The sequence below is a fragment of the Cydia pomonella genome, chromosome 17, assembly GCF_033807575.1.
Source record: "Cydia pomonella isolate Wapato2018A chromosome 17, ilCydPomo1, whole genome shotgun sequence".
Classification (NCBI taxonomy): domain Eukaryota; kingdom Metazoa; phylum Arthropoda; class Insecta; order Lepidoptera; family Tortricidae; genus Cydia; species Cydia pomonella.
This window is the reverse complement of record NC_084719.1, coordinates 9,254,458-9,276,632: the sequence shown is the minus strand read 5'-3', so window position 1 is coordinate 9,276,632 and position 22,175 is coordinate 9,254,458. Positions and strand designations below refer to the sequence as shown.

General features: G+C 36.8%; 2 protein-coding genes across 3 annotated transcripts in view; one reads left to right on the top strand and one right to left on the bottom strand.

The window, feature by feature from the left end:
• LOC133526809 (elongation factor-like GTPase 1) overlaps positions 1–22,175 on the bottom strand; it is a 258,647-nt gene that overhangs the window by 150,436 nt on the left and 86,036 nt on the right. Inside the window, exon 10 of one of the 2 annotated variants that reach the window (XM_061863602.1) lies at positions 5,703–6,795. The exons of the other annotated variant lie outside the window; for it this stretch is intronic. Coding sequence (XP_061719586.1) covers positions 6,791–6,795 — 5 coding nt within the window. The 3' untranslated portion in view covers positions 5,703–6,790. Of the gene's footprint in view, positions 1–5,702; positions 6,796–22,175 lie in introns of those variants that run through there. 2 annotated transcript variants of the gene reach the window in all.
• The window catches only part of LOC133526813 (dystroglycan 1), a 143,583-nt gene that overhangs the window by 63,500 nt on the left and 57,908 nt on the right, over positions 1–22,175 (top strand). The gene's annotated exons all lie outside the window — the stretch shown is intronic.

Here is a 22,175-nt window from a genome sequence, read left to right as displayed (position 1 = left end):
AAGGTCACTTTTTACAAAGTTCCCTGACCACATAAAATACAAGTAGCTGTTAACACATTCACTGCAAAGAACATGTCTGTGTGTTCATCTTGTACTGGAAACGGGGCGCCCGGCACCGAAAGTGTTAAATCATAGAAACTTAAAGTTTTATGCTAATTTCGTGAAGGCCGCGACACAATGCGATGTCACGCGCTATCAAAAAAATGAAGTCAAATCCCGCTCGCACAACGGTATTATGCGTACGCGTCGGTACAGATTGTCTCTTGATCTTTGTTTGAACAGTGAAAATGTGAACAAAAACAGGGTTTTTATTCACGACACACTACCGTTTGGATTGCTTCCGAACCATTAGTGTAGGCTCTAATTCTTTATATTTTGTTACGGATTTTAGGTCATTTTATAATGGTCCAAAGTAGAGATCGTTATTTTAGGAATTAGGCTGACCGAAATGCGTTTATGCGTTATTCTAATCGTTCAGCGAGTAAGCACAAATATTTGTAGCCTTCCACCACAGAAGGGTCCTTTTGTTCCATGTCTATAAGGAAACATTCCACATGGAACATAACGACCCTTCTCTGATGGAAAGCCACATTTATGATCATAGTATACACTCACGTTCTTTGCTTTTTGAAACATTCATGATGATACATGTGTATCTTCGTGAATGTACTTACGTGGTCTTTTGTTTTATTTGTAAGATCCTAAGCCGCGAGCACCACTTAGTTCATTGCGGTAAATCCCTTGACGATAATTGTTATTTAAGTATAACACTGGGTGCAAATGTGCACCTACCTGAAATGAGCGGACGCATTCTTACACCAAATTTGCAATGAACTGCCAATGAGTATTTTTTTTAATGGGTTTTTATCTATGTACAGTGAGCTGCGAAATTGCATTGAGAAATTATGAATAAATTCGCCGTGCACTTTTATGGCTGATGGTACCTATGGAGTGAGCACTTGAAACTTACTTTTTTTTCTATGGTTGTAGGTGGGGGTGCAAATTCACATAGTTTTAACTAACATAGGTGAAGAAACAAGGTGGTTAAACACAGATGATTGTGACCATTTTAGGTATTCTGCGTATTCTGCAGCAGTATTGATATACGGGACAAAAACGGGACGGGAAATACGGGACGCGATTCTTAAATATGGTGATAGTCCGGTATATACGGGATGTATGGCAACCCTAACTATAACATATATGCAAGAAATGCCATAGATATTTTGCGGTCGAGTTTGCTTAATAATAGTAGCGAGACCTGCACTCGCCCGCGCTCGGGAAGGAATGGGAATATACAGCCAAGTGTCAGAACATCTGTGCCTTTCTGCGGAACTGTGTACTTTTTTGACAATACGTTGCATTTTCTGCGATTTTCCGGAAAATCTTTGAACACGATTGCCGCAGTTGTAATACTGGCATTTTTCTGCTACTATAGTTTTGTCAATCATTGATGTCAATACAAGCCTGAACTGCGGTGCAAATTGAAACTACAACATTGCATTTTGACTGAAGTTACGTACTATACACTAAAATTTAGTTTAGAATTCGGGAATCTAATTACAGTGCAACTTACCAATTGTTCGCCGATTTTAAGTTGCAATATAGTAAAATAAATGTTTATTACCTGAAACAAATACAATTAAATGCTGTTAACATTAACAATTGGAAAACATAAACAGTATCATTGCCTTTACTACTGGATTATGTCAATGGAAAAGGCAAGTCGCCTATAATATTTTTTTTGTACGATTTGGTTTAATCGATACGAATGTACAAGTTACAGTTTGCAGTTAACCACAATACTTAAAACTGTACCATCAATTAATAAATCATGATCTCAATGATAAATAAAACAAAATCGAAGAAAATGAAAGTAAGTCAGTTATCAATCCGATCAAAGGCAATAATGATTCATGTGCCAATAATTTTTTATAAAACAATGTTCGGAGATATTTATCAGACGCAAATGCATGTACACTTCCGTGTTGCCGTTGCTTTTAAAATCGAACTATCAGGTCAACCAGCTTAATTATGACCTTGAGATCAGCAACTTAGTATGCATGATCGATGTTCGCGCCATTACGTGCACTTTAGCTCGTTCGTGGTGCGTCGTTGCTGGAAACCATGGTGAGGGCGGACTTCTGGGCGCAGGGTGTGGTATTTCGGCGGTTCCGTGCCATGAAAATCTGCTGAAACCTGCACCGCAACAGAAATTGTGTCGCCGACATGATTTAGTTTAGCTTATAAGATTTTTATTGTAACTATATATGTTCGTTTGTAAGGTATGTATCTATGGGGTTTAGTTGCCTGAAAATAAATGATATTTGATTTGATGATTGCGCTTACTAAAAGAAACTAAATAAGTTAAAAATGTAGTAGTAGGAAGTATATTCTAGTCGCACGTCAAATAATTACTGTCAGACTAATGTTAACTCTGCTTCGAATTGGCAAGCCCCAGTGGAAGTGGCAGAATAAATGACGATGACGTCTAAGTTAGACGGTGTTATTCTCGTAATAAATGGTTCGCCTAAACGAACTGTTGGTTTGCACACAATGCGCAATAGTAGGTACATACCTATAACACTTCCGACAAGCTCACAAAACATTAAGAACTTTATTGTTAGAAACAGACAATCTCTGACTCCGCACTGGGTAATTCCACGAGACTGTAACGTCAGTTACCTATTCTTTCGTGTGTTCTCGCATTAATTAAGCAAATTTAAGTATCTGTATGTCTGGCGTAGCCCTACAGGTAGATATCTGGATACTTCAATTTGCTTAATTAATGTAAGAACACACGAAAGAATCGGTAACCCTATGAAGCGTTTAGGAAGCATCGCGGTCACTTTTAACGCTTACCTCTCCTTGATGGCTACCTAATTTCGAACGCCCCAACGACAATCCTTTCTTCGGGATGTTTTAAATCGACTTTATGCCGGAGAATGTTTTTTCTGGTTTTGTACACTTAGGCAGTGATCTGAATGTAACATAATATTCTGTGGTATACACGTAACCTGTTCAAAATGACTCCTAGGCAACGAAATGCGTGCACGTGATTGAATGCTGAGGGCCTACCGCGAACACTGAACCTCAACGCGGTGTTCGCGGTAGGTCCTCTGATAGCGACCCCACAGCGACGCTCCACTAAGGCGGCGGTCGGGAATCGTTGGTGGTTTTAGCCGGTTGTCCTACGACTGCTTAGTCTGACATCCTTCCTGGTTCCCCCGGACCAAGTAGCATGCGTTTAAGTGGAACGCATTTATCCAACGTTAAAAAAAGGCAATGGAGTGCGTAACAGAGATCATACTTTACTGGCCCGCTAGTAACATCTTTGTGAATGACTTGTAGCCTCCGGCTGATAAATCTAACTAGGTTAATGGATGGGTGAATCATCTCGATACTTTTGATACATGATCAGATTCGGGAGACAGAAGAATGGGCAATAAAATTGACAATTACCGTCTTTCTTTTGTTTCATCTGATCTAGAAATGCCTGGGAAAAGGAAATATATCATTTGATTCGGTTCCGACTCTCCCATGACTTGGAGTTTGTCGTTAATTGATAAAGATATGGAACTGTTAATTGATTATTTAAATCGAGTACAAAAGGTAACCTACTTATATAATTGACGAACTTTGGGATTGTAGTTTTTGGAATAATTTTACTGTTTTCATAAATCAACATGGAACTTAGCTTGATTTGATTGAAACCAATCCCATACTAAAAGCCCCATAATAATGAACAGCCTTCTAGCTTACTTGTAGTACCTGCCTATGAAGCAGGAGGTCGTGAATTCGAATCCCGGTAAGGGTATTTATTTGGGTGTTCATCACGGTTATTTGTTCCTGAATTACAGATGTTATTTATGTATCCGTATAAGTAAGTAGGTGTATCAACGCTCTGTATCTATAATACCTACAAGCTTTGCTTAGTTTGGAGCTATAGGTCGATCTTTGTCAGACTGATTTAATTTTTTATTATATCCTATCTTGTGTCCCACTGCTGGCAAAGGCCCCCCCCTTTCTTCCGCCACTCATCAGTCATCACGGTTTGGTGAATGCTCCAGCCAGTCGCTGCAAAAAGCCTCGAAGTCGTCCCGCTATCTCTTTTCTAATCTGCCTCTGCCCCGGCTAATCTGCGGTGTCCAATTGGTAGCCAATTTGGCCCACCAATCCGGGTGCATACGGCAGACGTGTCCCGCCCAATCTGAGGTGTTACATACGCGTTGCCGACCCGAATGTACATTCAAAGCTCAAGTGGTCATTTTTTTTCATTTGTAATCTGCCTCTTTCACACTTATGAAATAAAATAAATAAATATTATAGGAGATTATTACATAAATTGACTAAGTCCCACAGTAAGCTCAATAAGGCTTGTGTTGAAGGTACTTAGACAACGATATATATAATATATAAATACTTAAATACATAGAAAACTCCCATGACTCAGGAACAAATCAGGACTCAACCAGGATTTGAACCCGGGACCATCAGTTTCGTAGGCAGGGTCACTACCCACTAGGCCAAACCGGTCGTCAATGTACATACGACTACGTGATGGCTTCTCTTTAGCACACTTAAATTATCTTTAAAGGGTTCGGATGTCAACTGTATCTACAGTACCGTTGCGGCGTCATTGTTGCTCCAGCTGACTGTCTTCATCTGTCACCTTTAATAAAATTAGTGATCTTCGCCGCCGCATTACTATCGCGATAATAATGCGGAATTCCGTCACTAATTTTGGGCCACCCCACACTAGCGTCTCCCAAGCGTCGGCGTCTAGTCAACTCTATGCCTGCTGCTCGACGCAACGTTGACGCAACTGCGCAGCGACGCCATTTTCCATAGCGCTGACTATACTAGCTACCCGCTAGTATAGTCAGCGCTAGTTTGGGCAATACTGAACGTCACCTTTAAGTGTAAGCGCCATTGTAGATCTGTGGTCGCGTCACACAATCAATTTAATGTGCGATAACTTGCACCGTTCAATGCGCTGTGAACATTAATTGACATCGTAATTATGGATAGTTATTTCATTTGCACATGCCGATGCTTTTTAAGCGCCATTGTATGGTTCCGATCTTAGTAGTCATTCAATGTAATAAGGTATAGCTAATTGATATCTTTTACCTAATGGATTTAAGTGTCATAGTGCAAAAAATATAAGTGACACTATCATTTATTTTAATTATATTTGTAATGGGTGTTATTGCACGCAGAGTTTCAAGGAGTAATAATTGATAATACTCCTGTCCTGCCTGTCCCCTACGCTAACTTACACCACTTTCTGTAAACGGTACTTATTTTTTTAAATATGCAGTTTTTATGACACTAAAAAGTTGCACGGGTTCATTAAAGTACCGTTAGCTAAAAATCAGTTAACAAAATTGTTATATCCTTACAAAAATAATTTTAAAACAAAAGACTGAAGCCGGGCTGCACCCAAGCCTAATAATCATCTGCATAAGAGAAGTGCAGGAAAGTGGGTGCAGTGCAGCGTGCCAGTGACCTAGAGTTGCAGCCGCAGATCGCTTCCACTAGGTGGGACATGTATGACTTGAGGTCACCACTCACTAGTGACACGTTGGAACTCCCATAATAACTTGATGCATCTTGGTAACCTCAAGTTTGTGGTCTACAGATGATTTTTGCTCGTTTTTACCTTATCGTAATAATGTTTGAATCCATAAAAACAATATACTATTGAGCGACGTGTTTAAAATATCGATGTTGTTTTCTTGCTAAAAATAAATCTAAGGGTAAAACCAATGTGTCAATCGCAAAAAACGAGTACTACAGATCACACATTAAAACTATGAAGTCGTTGCGTTGTAATATTTACATATCATTACAAATATGGACAAAAATCGTTCTAGGGGTACATAAAATGTGATAAGAGGCGATGGATGACTGGTCAAAAATGCCAATAATGGGCATTAAATTCGTTATTTGTACATTAGTTTGTGTTTTGTACTATAAAAAATCAATATGAGTCCTTGTAGTTAAAAAATCATATCCACTTCATATGATTTTGCATTGTATTTTACAAGTAAAAGAACGCATTTGTGGCGATGTCACGATCTTCATAAATACTTCATAAAGCGACGTCTACGAGAGGGAATCTGTGGTTGCATCTTGCAACCTACATAGGTCGGCGAGTGCAGGTTGTGGAATTCAGTTTAATTCAATTTACCGCTAATTAATTGTAATGGTAGGAATTTGCAATGCGAAAGCAATTATTTTGTATCGTTGAAGTTTTTAACACGATTTACCTCATTTTAGGCGTTTCTTAAGTAAGGAAACCTTCTCGCAGGATATTTGCCTTACCTTTTTTTCTAGTATGACTTTGTCGGAGTGCTTGGTAAAAATGATAAATAATGCTATGCCACAAATAACATGACAATTAATATTTTATCACCATGTTTTCTCAATAAATATAATTTGAAATTATAATGTATTTTTTTGTTTCAGGTAATTTATACACTTTCGTCTTCGTTCGACATAATAATTAAAGACCGGTAAGTACTCATGATATCGTATACTCGTAGTGTAAAGAACATCTAGAGCAGTTTAATGAAAATAACTTTAGACTCAAGATATTTTTATTAAGTACTTCTTAATTTCAATAATAAAGAATGCGTTCTCTCTAAAAGGTGGCTATATAAGTCATACTGGAAAACTTACTATGGTCCTCTTCCTTGTCGTATCCTCATGGCTGAGGGACGAGACGACTGTGGACAGTCTTCACCAGTGCTCCCCAAGCCGCTCTATTTTGGGCCCTGTGTTTCTAGCCTGCAACGTGGGTTTTTTTTAATACTACGTCAGTGGCAAACAAGCATACTGCTCGCCTGATGGTAAGCAGTTTCCGTAGTCTATGTACGCTTGCAATTCCAGAGGAGTTACATGCGCGTTGCCGACCCTAACACTCCGCACTCTCGTTGAGTAGGGTCTAGAGTGTTAGTGGCTGCGGTTTTTTGTAAGGTGGAGGTACGAGTACTTCCCCAGTTGGTTTCTGCTCTAGATCTGGAATGACATCCGCTGTGCTGTACCCTACCACACAAAGCGCGATGACATTCACAATGCCCATACCTCTCTTTTGGACGTAGATTAAGGACGGACCCGGGTCCCGGGTGGTTGTTGTCTCTGACGTTATTTAGTCCGCCCAACGCTATTACCATTACTATGTTACCAACCCCCAAATCGTTAAAAATTCGGGTCGTCGAATGTCAATAGTATGGCACAACCATTTATTTAGATTTTTGGGGTCCGTCCTATAGTAGAAATTGTTCAGTATGACCTACTTGCCTCGCGTTTAGACAATCTTTGAAAATACTCTCAGTAGGTATACAAATTACATCGATTACAGGGTCTATTCAAATCAGTGACAATTTACAAAAACCAAGTAGAATAATCACGTAATCATGTCAAGACCGAATCCGTAACTCTGATAGAAGAAAGTGCATAAAAACGGGCCAAGTGCAAGTCGGGATTGCTCACGGAGTGTTCCGTATTATGATTATGACACACATTTAATATCATTGTGATTTATTTGTTCTGGGATGTTTTGTTTATTAAAATAAAATCTATAAATGTAATAATAAAACTGTTTATTTAATATAAGAATACATTCTTGTACAATGTACAGGGTTGGTACTTATTTTTAAGTATCGTAGCCTAGAGACAAACCAAAACAAAAAAATGAATATAGTGTTACTTTGTCACCATAATTAATTGTATACTTACTACAAAAATATTGCTTGGATATTCTGAAAAAGGTAACAAAGCACTTTGTAACTTTGCTGCTATATCATAGCAGCAAAGTTACAAAAATATCTTCTCAGACTTTTGTATGGCGAGTTATATTTTTAATTTTTTATCATTTGTTGTCATAGCAACAACATGACAAAAAACTGTCTATGTATCTACGACACACTTATGTTTGTTCATCAGTAGGCATGTACGAACGAATGTGTCATCGGGCAGTTAAGATGACAGACACATGTTACGAAAAATACAACTAAGTCTTTGATGGGTTCCAATTAACATCCTTCGTGTACGAAACCCTAAAAACTGTGCATCACCGCAAGCCACTACGGGACATGCAAAAACTAGACGAACGCGGTCCAAGGCTTTTTAGACCCTCTGTTCACATTGCTCATCTATCCAACATAGCTTTGACTGCGTGAATGTACCAGTTATAAGTTAACGGAGCTCAATAAATATTGGTCAAAGTTTATAGGCGATAGATACAAGACTCGGTCCCGCCCGACCTAATTGTGAGCGGGCGCCATTGAAAAAATAACATCTGTAGCAGTAAATTTAGATTACGCCAAGAAAAAATCATCACATTGATTGTTTTTGAATATTTAATGTGATCGTTACGCTTGAGTGGCGCAAGAGTTTCTTGTTGGGCTAGGTTAGCTTTAATTTACGCCAATACTTCGTAGAGTCGACATCAAACGTAGAACACTTTTACGAGTTATTAACTGTTTTGTGTTGTTCATGTCAAAGAATCATTCATAATTTCATACTTAGGAAGTATTTGAATATGATGACCACAATATAAATAAATAAATATTATAAGGACATTACATATTGACTAAGTCCCAAAGTAAGCTCAATTAAGGCTTAATTGTGTTGTAGGACTTAGACAACGATATATATATTATATAAATACTTAAATACATAGGAAACAGCCATGACTCAGGAACAAATATCCGTGCTCATCACAAATAAATACCCTTACCAGGATTTGTAATGTATTTAGAAAAAAAAGTACTACCCGTGCGAAGCCGGGGCGGGTTGCTAGTTAATTATAAACTGTAATAGATGTCATATACTAAAGAAAACGCGATTAAGCAAGTTTATAATTTTCAACTTTCAGTATTTCCCCATGTCAGGTACAGGCAACGAGTTACACACCATTCTCCTAATTTCCTATACCACTCCTATCCCTGTCATAGTGACGTGGCTTATAAGAGATACGTCGACCTTTAACACCCTGTCAAAGCAATGACAACTGGTAGCGAATCGGTAACTCCCAGCCGTTTAAGAGATAAGTATCTTTGCCTGTTGATCGCTGAATTGGGTGCGTAGCTAACGTACCAATCGTTTACGCTCCGTAGCGAACGAAACGCAACTGTCACTGTCACACTCATATGGAAGAGTGCTACGAGTTTGCTACGGAGCGTTCACGATTGGCACGATAAATACGTACGTATAGTGGCCCCTAACGGCTTATCCTTTGTCCATTGTTAACTAAAACGGCGCGTGCCACTACCTGTGTGGTCCCTATACGGTTACTGAGTGCCGGCGAGTCGAACGCTACCGAACCAGCCTAAAATGTGTCCTCGATATGCGTAACAAAGGCGCGTTATCGGAGAGCACACCTACACTGGTTTTTTAAGCGTTGGACTAGCCCGCGCTCAGGTGCCAATTAGAATTATACGACCCTTATTTTTGCAGGTAGTGGCTAGCACCGTTTTAGTTAACAATAGACAAAGGATAAGCCGTTGGGGGCCAGCTTCAAATCTAACGACTATACTTAAGAGAGGCCTAACGCAAAATTGTAGTTTGCGTATTAAAATTATAACCTATCTAATCTAGGGCAAATGGTATAAAAAATAAAACGGGAACTGTAGTAAACACCCCAATAATGGGACTGGCACCAGTGATGGGACCGTACATATAGGCAATTTCCTGTAAAATAAGTATTTACCATCAATTTTTAAACGCTAGCAACATTTTACCATAAACAGGATCAATAGAGCTGCTCAAGTTAAATTTTTTTTCATGCTCTGTAAGTGGGTCGTTGTTGTTCTAAAAAGTGTGCATAAAATGATACGTTTCTGCTCTAGAACACTGTACTATCTAAGTACGTTTTTTTTTCTTGTTTTTTACGATAAGCAATTAAGATTTTGGTTTTAAATGGATTTGTTGTACAATTTCCATTCTGATAAGTAACTACCCATTCTATAAATAACGATATTTTTACCTAAATTGTTATTTAAAAGTACTCTCAAGAAATACTACGGCAGTTTTTACTTAGCTGTGTTATTTTTAAATGCAATTGTATTTTATTTTTCTCGTATTATAAATGAAAAGTAGAGTGTATAACTCGGGCACCATTTCATCCCTTGGTTAACAATCAATTCATGATATTTGTTAGTTTGAAAATTAATGCCGCCATTTCATCCCATGACTGGAGCAAAAAAACATAAAAGCAAATAGGATATTTAACTTTTATCGCATAAAGCGGTAGAAATATTTCGGTGAAATATCAAAAATACTCAAAATTTTAGGTAGGTTCTAACGAAAACCTTAAAAGGTTAAAGATGGCACGATAAAATAGATCACGAAATCATGTCTAATATTCATGATTTTCAGTTGTATATCGCTCCACGCATACCATTGCAGTATAATTTTATTAAAACATAGCCAGTGACATAAGAGGGATCAGAGAAGCAAAATTTTAAAAAGATGTATATTTTTAGAGTATTAAACTAATTTCTTGGTTTTACGCCTTCTCTTAAACGGAGAGAGAGAACTCGCACACAAGTATCGTTACATTGCGTTATTTGATCGATCGGTAGAATTTATTGGACAGTAGCCGGCAATGTAAGTAAACACGCATGCGACTCACGCAGTTTATTTGAACCTTTACAGAAGTGATTCATTCCAATTTGAAACTGTTTTCTTCGAAGTGAAAGGCTTTTGTAGTTTTAAGAAAAACAATGATAGAATTCCGTTTTCGTTTGTAGAGAAAAGAAGCGGCATTCCGATGAAGTGCTATATTTTATCTTTATGTTTTGACCCTGATTTGGTCAAATCAAAATCGATTTCAATTTATTTCTGCATCCGGGATTACCAGTGCCACGCAGACAATGAAATCTTACTCGCGCGTTACATATCCCTACATTGGTTTTTTTTACGAGCTTACACGCGCGTACGCGTACTAGTCCGGGAGACCAAGACGGGTTTTTTGTAGTTACTCGAGCGCGTCAGATTAAGATATGATTGATAACTTGCTACCCCGTGGAGTCTACCGTAACCACTTTTAGCCGTCTATATTGGTTTATTAAATTATTGAATTGAATTAAATTAAGCCGTTGGTTGGGGGTTCAACAAATCGTTAAGTAGATAGTGGATTACTTAGTTTTAGTCAAAATAATTCTAAAATCGTGCTATAACAATTATTTTTTCTTAATCTGACAGTTACAATGTGAAAATTGGGCGTCGAAATTGTGATCGTTAGATTAAGGAAATGCGTACAAACAACGTCAGATTAAGTTATAGAAAAATTAAAGCATTAACTTGGACCAAAATGACACAATCTACTTAACGATTTTTTTAACCCTCTACCAAATTCCCGAAATTTAAAAAATCTGTAGACGCTTTCCGGCTCGTTAAAAAAAATATATAACGTTTTTAGGGTTCCGTAGCCAAATGGCAAAAAACGGAACCCTTATAGATTCGTCATGTCCGTCTGTCTGTCCGATTATGTCACCGCCACTTTTTTCCGAAACTATAAGAGCTATACTGTTCAAACTTGGTAAGTAGATGTATTCTATGAACCGCATTAGGATTTTTACACAAAAATAGAAAAAAAAACAATAAATTTCGGGGGTTCCCCATTTTGGATCTATGGACTGGATCTATCGAGAATGAAGGATACTTAGAACTGAAACTCAAAAAATCTTTTTTCATCAAACCCATTCGTGTGGGATATCTATGGATAGGTCTTTAAAAATGATATTGAGGTTTCTAATATAATTTTTTATAAACTGAATAGTTTGCGCGAGAGACACTTCCAAAGTAGTAAAATGTGTCCCCCCCCCCGTAACTCCTAAAATATCAGAATGAAAAATCTAAAAAAAAATGATATACATTGCCATGCAAACTTCCACCGAAAATTGGTTTGAATGAGATCTAGTAAGTAGTTTTTTTTAATATGTCATAAAATTAAAAAAAATCTTTTTTTCTTAAAACCCATACGTGTGGGATATCTATGGATAGGTCTTGAAAAATGATATTTAGGTTCCTAATATAATTTTTTTCTAAACTGAATAGTTTGCGCGAGAGACACTTCCAAAGTGAAAAAATGTGCCCCCCCCCCCCCTCTGTTACTTCTAAAATAACAGAATGAAAAATCTACAAAAAATATATGATATACATTACCATGCAAACTTCCACCGAAAATTGGTTTGGACGAGATCTAGTAACTATTTTTTTTAATACGTCATAAATGGTACGGAACCCTTCATGGGCGAGTCCGACTCGCACTTGGCCGCTTTTTTTTCGTCCTATCATCTAATCTTTCGATTCCACTAGTTCTCTACGACGCTCGAGAAACTACACATTTAGCATTGCAGGCTCCCCGGTTATAAGCTCGTATAAACGCTAGTCTGAAACCGCCCTGAGATCAACAATTCTTTATCACATCCAGAAATAAAGAAATAAAGTAAAATATATCGCACAAATAAGATAAATATAAACGCTTGACTAAAATTCGTGTTCTATACAAAGACCCAAAGGATTTTTTTTTATTAAACTCCACCTTTAATGTCCCCCTACAATATGTGGACACGTAACTGTTCTTCATTAAAATACCTTCAACCGTGCACCTAAAATATATAAACAACTATTATCAAGTTCAAGTAGAAATCACCAATGCAATAAAGGCGACCTTATTTGGCGCTCGACTCGTGATTTTAGAACAGGGCCCATTGTTTGCGCCAAATAGAACAGTTAAGGTTAAGAGGGCGGCCATATTTTCGGTGCCCGCGCATGACGAACACCTGTCAAAGTGTAGATGCTCCAATGGGCAGTCTGATAACGATACCGTTAAGGTCTCAGGAGTGGTCGTTTTATAGAATCTAAGTATGAACTAACGGGGCTTGATGGGAAGAGGAAATAGTCACGGGATTAGCGCGGGATATATTGAGAATTAATAAAATATACAGTTAGCAATTATCCTGTTTTGTTTACTTTAACAAATTAGCATCTTCTGAACATATTTAAGTAACAATAGTTACTTACCTAATTTGGAACGTTCATTTCATTTATTGTATCTTTACCTGAAAGTATCCGCAGTTTCGCTGTTCCAAAGTGTGGTAAGGTTAGTGAATAGCAACTATTTTGGGCAGACTTGCAACTATAAGTACTTACCTACATTCCTAATTGACTTAAAAATATAAGGATTCCTCTTTTATATATATATAAACTAGTTCTTTGACTCTACAAGCTACATTATTGTGAAAAATTTGCAGTATTATAATTATTGATATTAAATCGTATTCTATGAAAACGTTAAAAAACCGTTCTTCGGAAAAACGAGCGCACTAGCTGTTAACTCCGTTGAAGCGCTACAAAATTCAATTTCGCAAACAATATCGCAACGAAATGGGAAAGTGTCTAATTCTCTCACATGTCAAAGATAACTCGCAAAAAAGTTTTTAGTCAATCAAAAGACAGCTTCTGTTACATAGCCGATTGTTTATTCCTAATAACGCGCGAACACCGGCGAATCGAGTTTATAACACAACCAGTGTAGCTCGCTGTTGAAACCGATAAAAAAATGCTTAATCAGGGATCGCTTTTAGCTGGTCGGTTAAAGCTTTGGTCTCGCTGTGTTATCAGAATGGCCTCCTGGTTAAAAAGTGTTCACACAGATTCAGCACTCTTACCAATTTGTCGGTGCATTAGCTTCGGTTATCCGAGCTGGGTAATTGCGTTACGATTGCCGACCACCGACTGTAGTTGCGACTGGCTGCAATTCTAGTCGCTAAATACATGCTTGCACGGGGCGTTAAACATATCTGGCAACCCCGCGGAGCTAATTTATCACGAATATTTGTTCCTGATTGGATGTTGCCTATTTATCTACATATGAATCTACATATCTATATTTTATTTTATTTATTTTTTATTTTTATTTTAGTATATGGAAAACCAACAGCGCTATATATATCTAGAACTTCCAATAGAATTACAGAGCCAATTACAGGTTCTCACTTATAAAAATACAATAAATTATAAAAAGTTTTTGCCCATCTTAATTTACACATACAAGTATACATCGTCATCATCATCGTCGTAAGTGTATATCGTCGTCTACATCGTCTAGTAACCATAGTACAAGCTTTGCTTAGTTTAGGGGTAGATCGTTCTGTGACAGATTTTCCAGATATATATATATTTTTTATTTGAGTACTTTTTCTTCAGGGTTGCAGGATTCCAGTAGCAGCTGGCTTGAAAGCACTTAGAGCACTTTGCCAGTGTTAGTTGGAAATGAGTATGGTACCTACATAATATAAATAAGTAGAGATTTGCAATAAAACGACATTTATGACACAAACATAAAGTTTGACAAACAAAAGTTTTCTTACTCATACAATAACTATGAATTTACTACTAAGATGATTTTACAATATAACTCACGTCTTAGTTACTCGCGCGACATGTTCCGGAGAGCCTATTAGGTCTCAATTTTCAAGCACTAAGTGCTACCCCACACTATCATCTCCCGAGCGTCGGCTTTTAGTCAACTCTATGGCTGCTGCTCGACGCCACGTTGACGCAACTGCGCAGCGACGCCATTTTCCATAGCGCTAACTGGACGCCGACGCTGAAAACATGCTGGTGTAGGCTGGCTCTAACAGTGCATGAGCAAAAGTCACGATATTATGTCGCGCGAGTGATTAAAAATACATGAGTTATACCGTAAAATTAACATAAGACAGTATGAGTCGAGATAGTTTAAATTCGATCATTTTAATTTTACTTCAAAATTGCATCCCTGATTGTTTTTTTTTTATTTCTGATATTTTTATTTGTTCTAAACATAAAATTGTGCAGACACGCCATAATAAACCCCTATTTTCTTTGCATTTTTAAGCAAAATTTATATCAATATGCTCCATAGGTCCTATGCTTACCACCGTTTAAATATTCGCCCGTAGTCTGTTGACTCTGCGAGCAATAATTGTGAAAATTTTGCAATAATTATTAATATAAAATCGTATATTCGTTCAAAATCATTTAAACATAAAATTGTGCAGATACGCCTTAATAAAACCGGCTCAGTCTCAGTGAATAGCATTGATTTTAAATAGAATTTGAATTCAACAGAATAAAATTAACACTTGCGGAGCGTTGCGTATATGCGATTTTCTATTTTCGGTCCTAAAAGAGTTTGTATGAAAACGAAAAATAACTGATATTTTTCAACAGGCTTATTACCTACCGCCTTTATTCTGTTATGTATAAAGTTGTTAGACACTAAGTAATAAAGATAATAGATTTCATAATCTAATAGCACTTTAGTGTAATACATTGTTCATTACTTAATAATAGGCCAAGTTCGCAATAAACTATAAGGCATATTAAAATTAATAAGGACGAACAAAAAGTAGTCACACAAGATGATTGCGGGGAAAAACGGGTGCATGGGTTCATCGCTCCGGGTCTCCGGGCTGTTCCCACCGGCCCCGCGCTCCCCGATGGTAATAACGAATGATCGCTTGCACACTAGATGGTGCGTACAAGTGATACAGAACGAATTAAGGTTCGTGAGGTGCTTTGACTCCTCCTCCCCTACTCGTGAGATGTCGTGAGATTTGCCTCTACCCCCTCTTTCTATTCATACACTCACGTGAGATTATTATTATGTTTTGAGTACAAAAAATTTTTTGCAATTGCATTGTTGTTTTTGTTACGGGTAGTTTTTGAAGGAATGTGTCAGATTTTGACATATTTTAGTCTAGAAACATATTTTGATTTTATTAAATGTTAATTATATTTCCTCGCATTTTTACAGTATTCTTCGCCAGAAAAAAATCATGTGACCATCAAATAATGTCGACCCCGATACTTAAATGACGCCCCTTACACTCCGGTTAAGTATTAGTAAAGCAGCGGGAAATTTCACATTTAACACGCATTAGATAACTCTCATATACCACAAACTTGCTCAACCTTGCATAAATAGCCTAAACCAGAAAATAATAATAGTTTTTTTCTAGACATACCTGTTTGTCATAGGCAAAGCAATGTTAAGGAACTTTAGGGTAATTAAAATATCATTGTCAGCGACAAATCTTTTACATCGTATCGTTGAGAAAAATATCGAGTTTTTCCAATGTGCTCGGTATGTTTCTGATAGCTAATGAGCGTGTGGTAAAGTAGGTATCCGGTTTTAAAAAACATGAAGAATAATAATAGTAAACATGTTTTTTTTCGAATGGAAATGCCGCTGCCCGCTTCAGTACTGTATAGCGCGCGAAACAATTCTATAAAAATCGAGTTCCTGGGAGAAATATTTTGGCTTAAAAGTGTTAAATAACTAAAGAGTACATTACAAAAAAAAGAGCGCCTTTGTACAAGTGTTACTGAGTTATAATATATATATATATTCGTTTTTTTTTACTATGAAGTACTGCCCATAGGAAATAATACGGAACGCTTATTTGTTTCTTGCATAGAAAATGTATGGCGTAGTACTTTATAGTTTAAAAAATACAGACTACATATGCTTCATAGTGCAGTGTTTACGGAACGTAATCTATGGTAATAACGCTATTCACAATGTGTAATAAGTTTCACTTCGTCTGTGCATAAAAAGGCATATTACACTAGCGTAAGGAATTCAGAAAATTCATAGGAAACTATGAACATGACACTTGGGTGAGTGTAAAATGACTTAATTAATAACTAATGAAATATTTTATTGTCTGATTGGACTATTTATATTTTGCACAAGTGTTAATAATCATACCTCGCCCCATTAAATAGTTATTACGTATATTAATTACACAAACATGATTCCATAACTATTCCATTTTAGGTGTCGATAATCTACGTATTCTTCCATTGTCAGCTAAAGTACCTAATGGGCGAGATGTTCAAAAATATTTGAGCACAGCTTTATTGTTAAGTGTGTAATGTAAGAGCTAAGTTCTTAACTACTTTGATTTAATCTAAAATAACCCTTTATAGGGCAACAGTCTAAACAAAACGGGCCAAGCGCGAGTTGGACTCGCGCACGAAGGGTTACGTACCATTATCTATAAAAACGGCAAAAAAAAACACGTTTGTTGTATGGGAGTTGAATTATGCTGATAAAAGTGATACATTTTTGGGGCAAAATGGTAACGCAGTGGTAAAAAATTAGATATTGATTTCAATTTGAAGAGGGACAAGTTTTTATCCATTAAAGAGTATTTTGGCTTATTTCCATTCATTATTTAAGTTTCGATTGGCCTTTTATATCAACGGTTGTCATCTTGGTTAGCACTCCAAATGAGTACAAACACCTGAACTGAACATTGAAAAAACTTTTCGCTACGAGATAAGGCCTACTAAAGATCAATTTAAGTATGTAGCTGTAAAGTGTCAAAGATATGTTTACACTTTTGCACCCTATTCCTTTGCAATAAGGCGAGAAAATGTAAACATATCACCGTGTGTACCAGTTCTTGTAAATTGACCATTAACTCCAAGATTAACATTACTTTTATACGATTGACTCCGTTCAATCGTGACAGGCAATAAACGCAGCCAATTTGAGCTTAAGGGGTAACTGTATCTGAACCGTTTCGGTGGACGCGCATTAAAACTGTCCTTTTGACCTAGTAAGATCACTTTCACCTTAACACAGGCACAGTGGTTCACGGTGGTGATATACCAGTAGCATGTGTCTCCTTAACTAACCTCCAGACCGATCCTACCTGTTTTTGAGGCGAGAATGGAGAATCCTCGGTCGCGGTACTGTTTTTATAGAAAAACACAAATCTAACAATTATGATACATGTTTTGTTTCATTCGGAGCACTAAAATTTAAGGAGAATATACTCGTACAAGGTGTAACTAAAATAGCGGGGATCCGCTAAAGGGCTTATTCGGTATAGTATTCTTATTATGAAAAAGAAGAAGAAACATTTTTATGATGTAAAAAATTTTTGGTCTACGGATAGTTGGCTGACTTGGACGACCTGCCACATAGAAAAAATATTTTTTTTGGCGTCAAATATTTTTCCTTCTACTTTGTCCTAATCAGATCACGATATCAAATTTGTACAAACGGATCCCCACTTTTTTCAATTACTTCAGATATTGTCTAATATAATTTTCCCTCTGGGTTGGAAGGTCAGATGGCAGTCGCTTTCGTAAAAACTAGTGCCTACGCCAAATCTTGGGATTAGTTGTCAAGCGGACCCCAGGCTCTCATGAGCCGTGGCAAAATGCCGGGACAAGGCGAGGAAGAAAGATTGTCTAATATAATTTTGGGATATATTAACCTGAAAGTGCCCCCCTAACTGACCCAAAGACCTCACTTCACTCGTTCGATGCAGAGAGAGGTGACCCCCCATGCATACAATCATTCTATACAGGGGGGTCACCTCTCTCTGGAGCTGACATTCAAGTGTAAGATGATTACAACAATCGTTTAAGCATAATTTCAACCGCCTAATAAGCGGTAATTGATAGAATCTAGTCATTGTAAGATGACGAGTGCAATTATCATTATCTATTTGTCGAACAGTTGGTCAGTCCCAACAGCAACATTTAACTAAGCATAGGTGAATCTTATGCCTTTGGAATAAGGTCCACGAATTATTAATTAACAGTGTCCAAAATGGTCGGTATACCCGGAAGCGTCACATAATAGTTTAGAGTGTTTATCTTCACGCGATCTGGGATCACTTTCTAAAGGTAAAAATTCGATTTAAATCAATGCTAGATGCCCCTCAGGCGGAAACCTATTAGATTACGAGACGTGATGATAGTATTTTATGACAATGTAACGTGCAAATTGGATATAAATAATAAGGTTGTTCCCAAAATCATTGATGAATGATAGTAGATTAATACTGGTGGTTTCGATTTCAGCTTCGAATTACAGCGAATACAAATGATAATTACTATTTCGCGTTTGCTATTCTACTACAGCGCCCATAGAGTTCTACATCGCAGTAGACGCAGTTTTAAATGTCCATTGCATAAAAATTCCAACTAACTCTAATTGGATTTCGGTTTCCAGACACTCTGCTGATGTGATTCCGTTGGACTATAATTTGCCCAACAAACATATAAACGCAACTTAAATAACAGTATAAATTCGAACGTACACTGACATCAGAATTATATCTGAATGATGTTATTTAGTTATCGTGCGTGTCGCTCGCGCCAATAGAAGTATAGTAAGATATTATGTAGATGTCATTCTGATATCAGTGTACGTTCGAATTGGCCTTTAGTTACTGTAACGTTGGTGCTTAGTTACAATTAAACTAAACAATAAAAGATTTATTTCAAAAGTCTTCTTGCATTCCCAAGGGGGTAGAAATGGGGTTGGAACGATAACTGTATGCTACGCCGTATGTCCGGCCCGATTCGAACTTTAGTGTACGTCAAAAAATTGTTCTAGATACGATATGGATATGACATGTCGGTGTCAAAAGTGACGTTTAAGTTTGAAGAAATCGTAAATCGTATCTAGACATAATTATTGACGTAAAGTTCGAATCGGGCCAATAAACGCATGCAAGAGCTAGATAATATACATATGACTCTCGTGTAATCTGAAGATAGTATAGTATAAAATCAACTAACCATTGTTATAAAACCTCGTTTACATAACTTAGATTTAAGACTATTGCTGTACCCTATCAGGGTCCATGTGAAACTCACCACTACTATGTAACACCTGTACAAACCATGGATGCAATAAAGAAATAAAGAATAATGAAGACCTAATTCTAATGTAAGCTAAACGGTTTAAGCTATTCTAGCATCTTAATACATCATTAACTTTAGTTGCAATATTGAAATATTCTCCTGTGCCATTTTCGGAACTCAAAGGCAATTAAATCCCCTGCGTTGTGAACGGTAATCATGCAGAGTTGCAGACTAAATTACAAATAAATTGCATAAACCATTGCAAGCATACGACTAACGATGTTTTCCGTTCCGAATACATTTAGTGACATTCTTATTGCTTTATAGCTGCCACAAGGTTTTTGTGTTCTGTTCCGTGAAACATTTTCTACTAATTTATGATATTCGATTCTGACATCATAGATTGGAAACCGAAGATGGTTATAGAAACGTCGAAATAAAACAACGCAATCTTATTCTAATTTATTCTTTAGATAGTCTAGAGTGTTGGTTAAGACTCGAGTCGATTGAGTCATCTGCTTTAAAACTCAACTCAGTTTTTCAGGCTCTTAGATTAAGTCCAAACTCGAGTACTTTTGAACTTGTTAAAGACCCAAGTCTTTTGTAGAGACTTGAGTCAGTTTCAAAGAACTCTCAATTTTTTCGTTTGCAAAATTTCGTAATGCATTCATTGTCTTTAACTAATATTTGTGGATTAGGTAAACAAATCATACAATAACGCATAATTTCTTTAGTGTTATTAAGTTAAAACCTATAAAATTGCCGGACTCTTTATTCGGAGACTCGAGTCCTGTCGAGTTAAAGGACTCGCCTCGGAACTTAAAAGACTTAGAAGTTGCTTAAGCGCAGAGTCTCGTAAAAACGAGTCGAGTTCTTTAAATTCAGACTCAAAAGACTCGAGTTCCTACCAGCACTAGTCCAGCTAGATTAGTGTCGACTGTATAAAGAGAAATCGACAGCAAAAACTTTTGCAGGAAAATAAGATTTTTCAATTAAAATTAAGTTTCAGCTTTAGGTACCAGTTACATAAATCGTTTATAATTCTTGTTACTAGTTACGATTGTCAATGGATGATCATTGGGAATATATTATTAGATTTCAGTATTAGAATTCGTTAATAAAGTAAAGATTTTACGACTGTAGACTAGTATCTCAATTACTTAATAGTTAGTTTTATTTAATTTTATTGTAATGAATGTATTAGTAATCCCTTTATATTATGTATGTTAACTTGACAGAACAATGAATGATTTTTTTTAATAAAATTGTTTTTTTTTTATTAACAATAAATACGATTAACTTAATATTAAAATTACCTATAAGGTAATTATAACTAGAATATAAATTTACACAGGAAATAAATTATGTTCTAATTAAATTGATAAGCAAACCAGGTAACATAAAGCCTTCATTCACTCAAGTACAGATATGCTGTTATATATAAATAATCTATTGATAACTGATAGCAAGTATTTGAAAACGGCGATAAATACAAGTTAATCAAGTAATCAGGTTGTCATCTTTTTATTTTTCCTTGTCAATTTCTTTGGGACACCTCTTATGGAAGCCAATAAGTTAAGTAGTAGTTGACGCACACAACTTCATATGCTCATAACTAAATACTCGTACTGCCTCCCATTCGAAAAAAGATATCTCGACTAGAGCACCTGAAGATAAAACGTGTCAAATTGATCGGCGCTTTTATAAGCATACAAATGACGCTGTCATAACCGCCATATGGATTCCCTCGATTATTCAAACAGCCGCAATGACCAGCCAGTAGGATAATGACCGCGTTAAAATTACACGGTAACAGACTCAATTGCATATTTGTTTATCCACACCTCGTACAATTTTACGCATTGCTCTCGTTTTTTTGTTAAAAAAGAAGAAAGCTCACACGTACGTTTACAAACAAAAGAAATGTTTGAATAGCAATTGGAAGATGGATGTAAAAAGCGTTGCAATATGCTAAGTCCGCGCTAAATTGCATCACAATGATCGAAAGCTGCAGCGAGATAAAACGAATGACCCCTAAAGAAGCAGTTTAGATTTGAGCCTATGATTGATCCGAGACTATAATTTACACTGAAATTATAGGTGAAGTCGTATAAATCGCCACACGCCGGCCACGATTTGTAACGTATTGTAATAACGTAAAAAAGCTTTAAATGAGGGCCCTTTCTCTAAAGGCTTTCTATTTTTATGTTTCGCGGTTTTTGTTCGTCTGGCTCGTTTATTTGTTCTTCAATTTGCGCTATTTGCGAGTCTGGGAAGCCATCTTGCATAAAATATAGCGATAAAACCGCACTGGTGATAGCGCCGTGTTTTTATAATTTCCCATCAGATAATGGCGGTTTATTGTACTTTGTATGGCCTATTATATAAATACACTTTAACACTAGCTTGATTCAGTTAACTAATATTAAACCTGACTAGGCTTACGTTCAATAAGTTGATAAAAGTAATGAGTGTCTGCGCTGGGTCTAACCGGT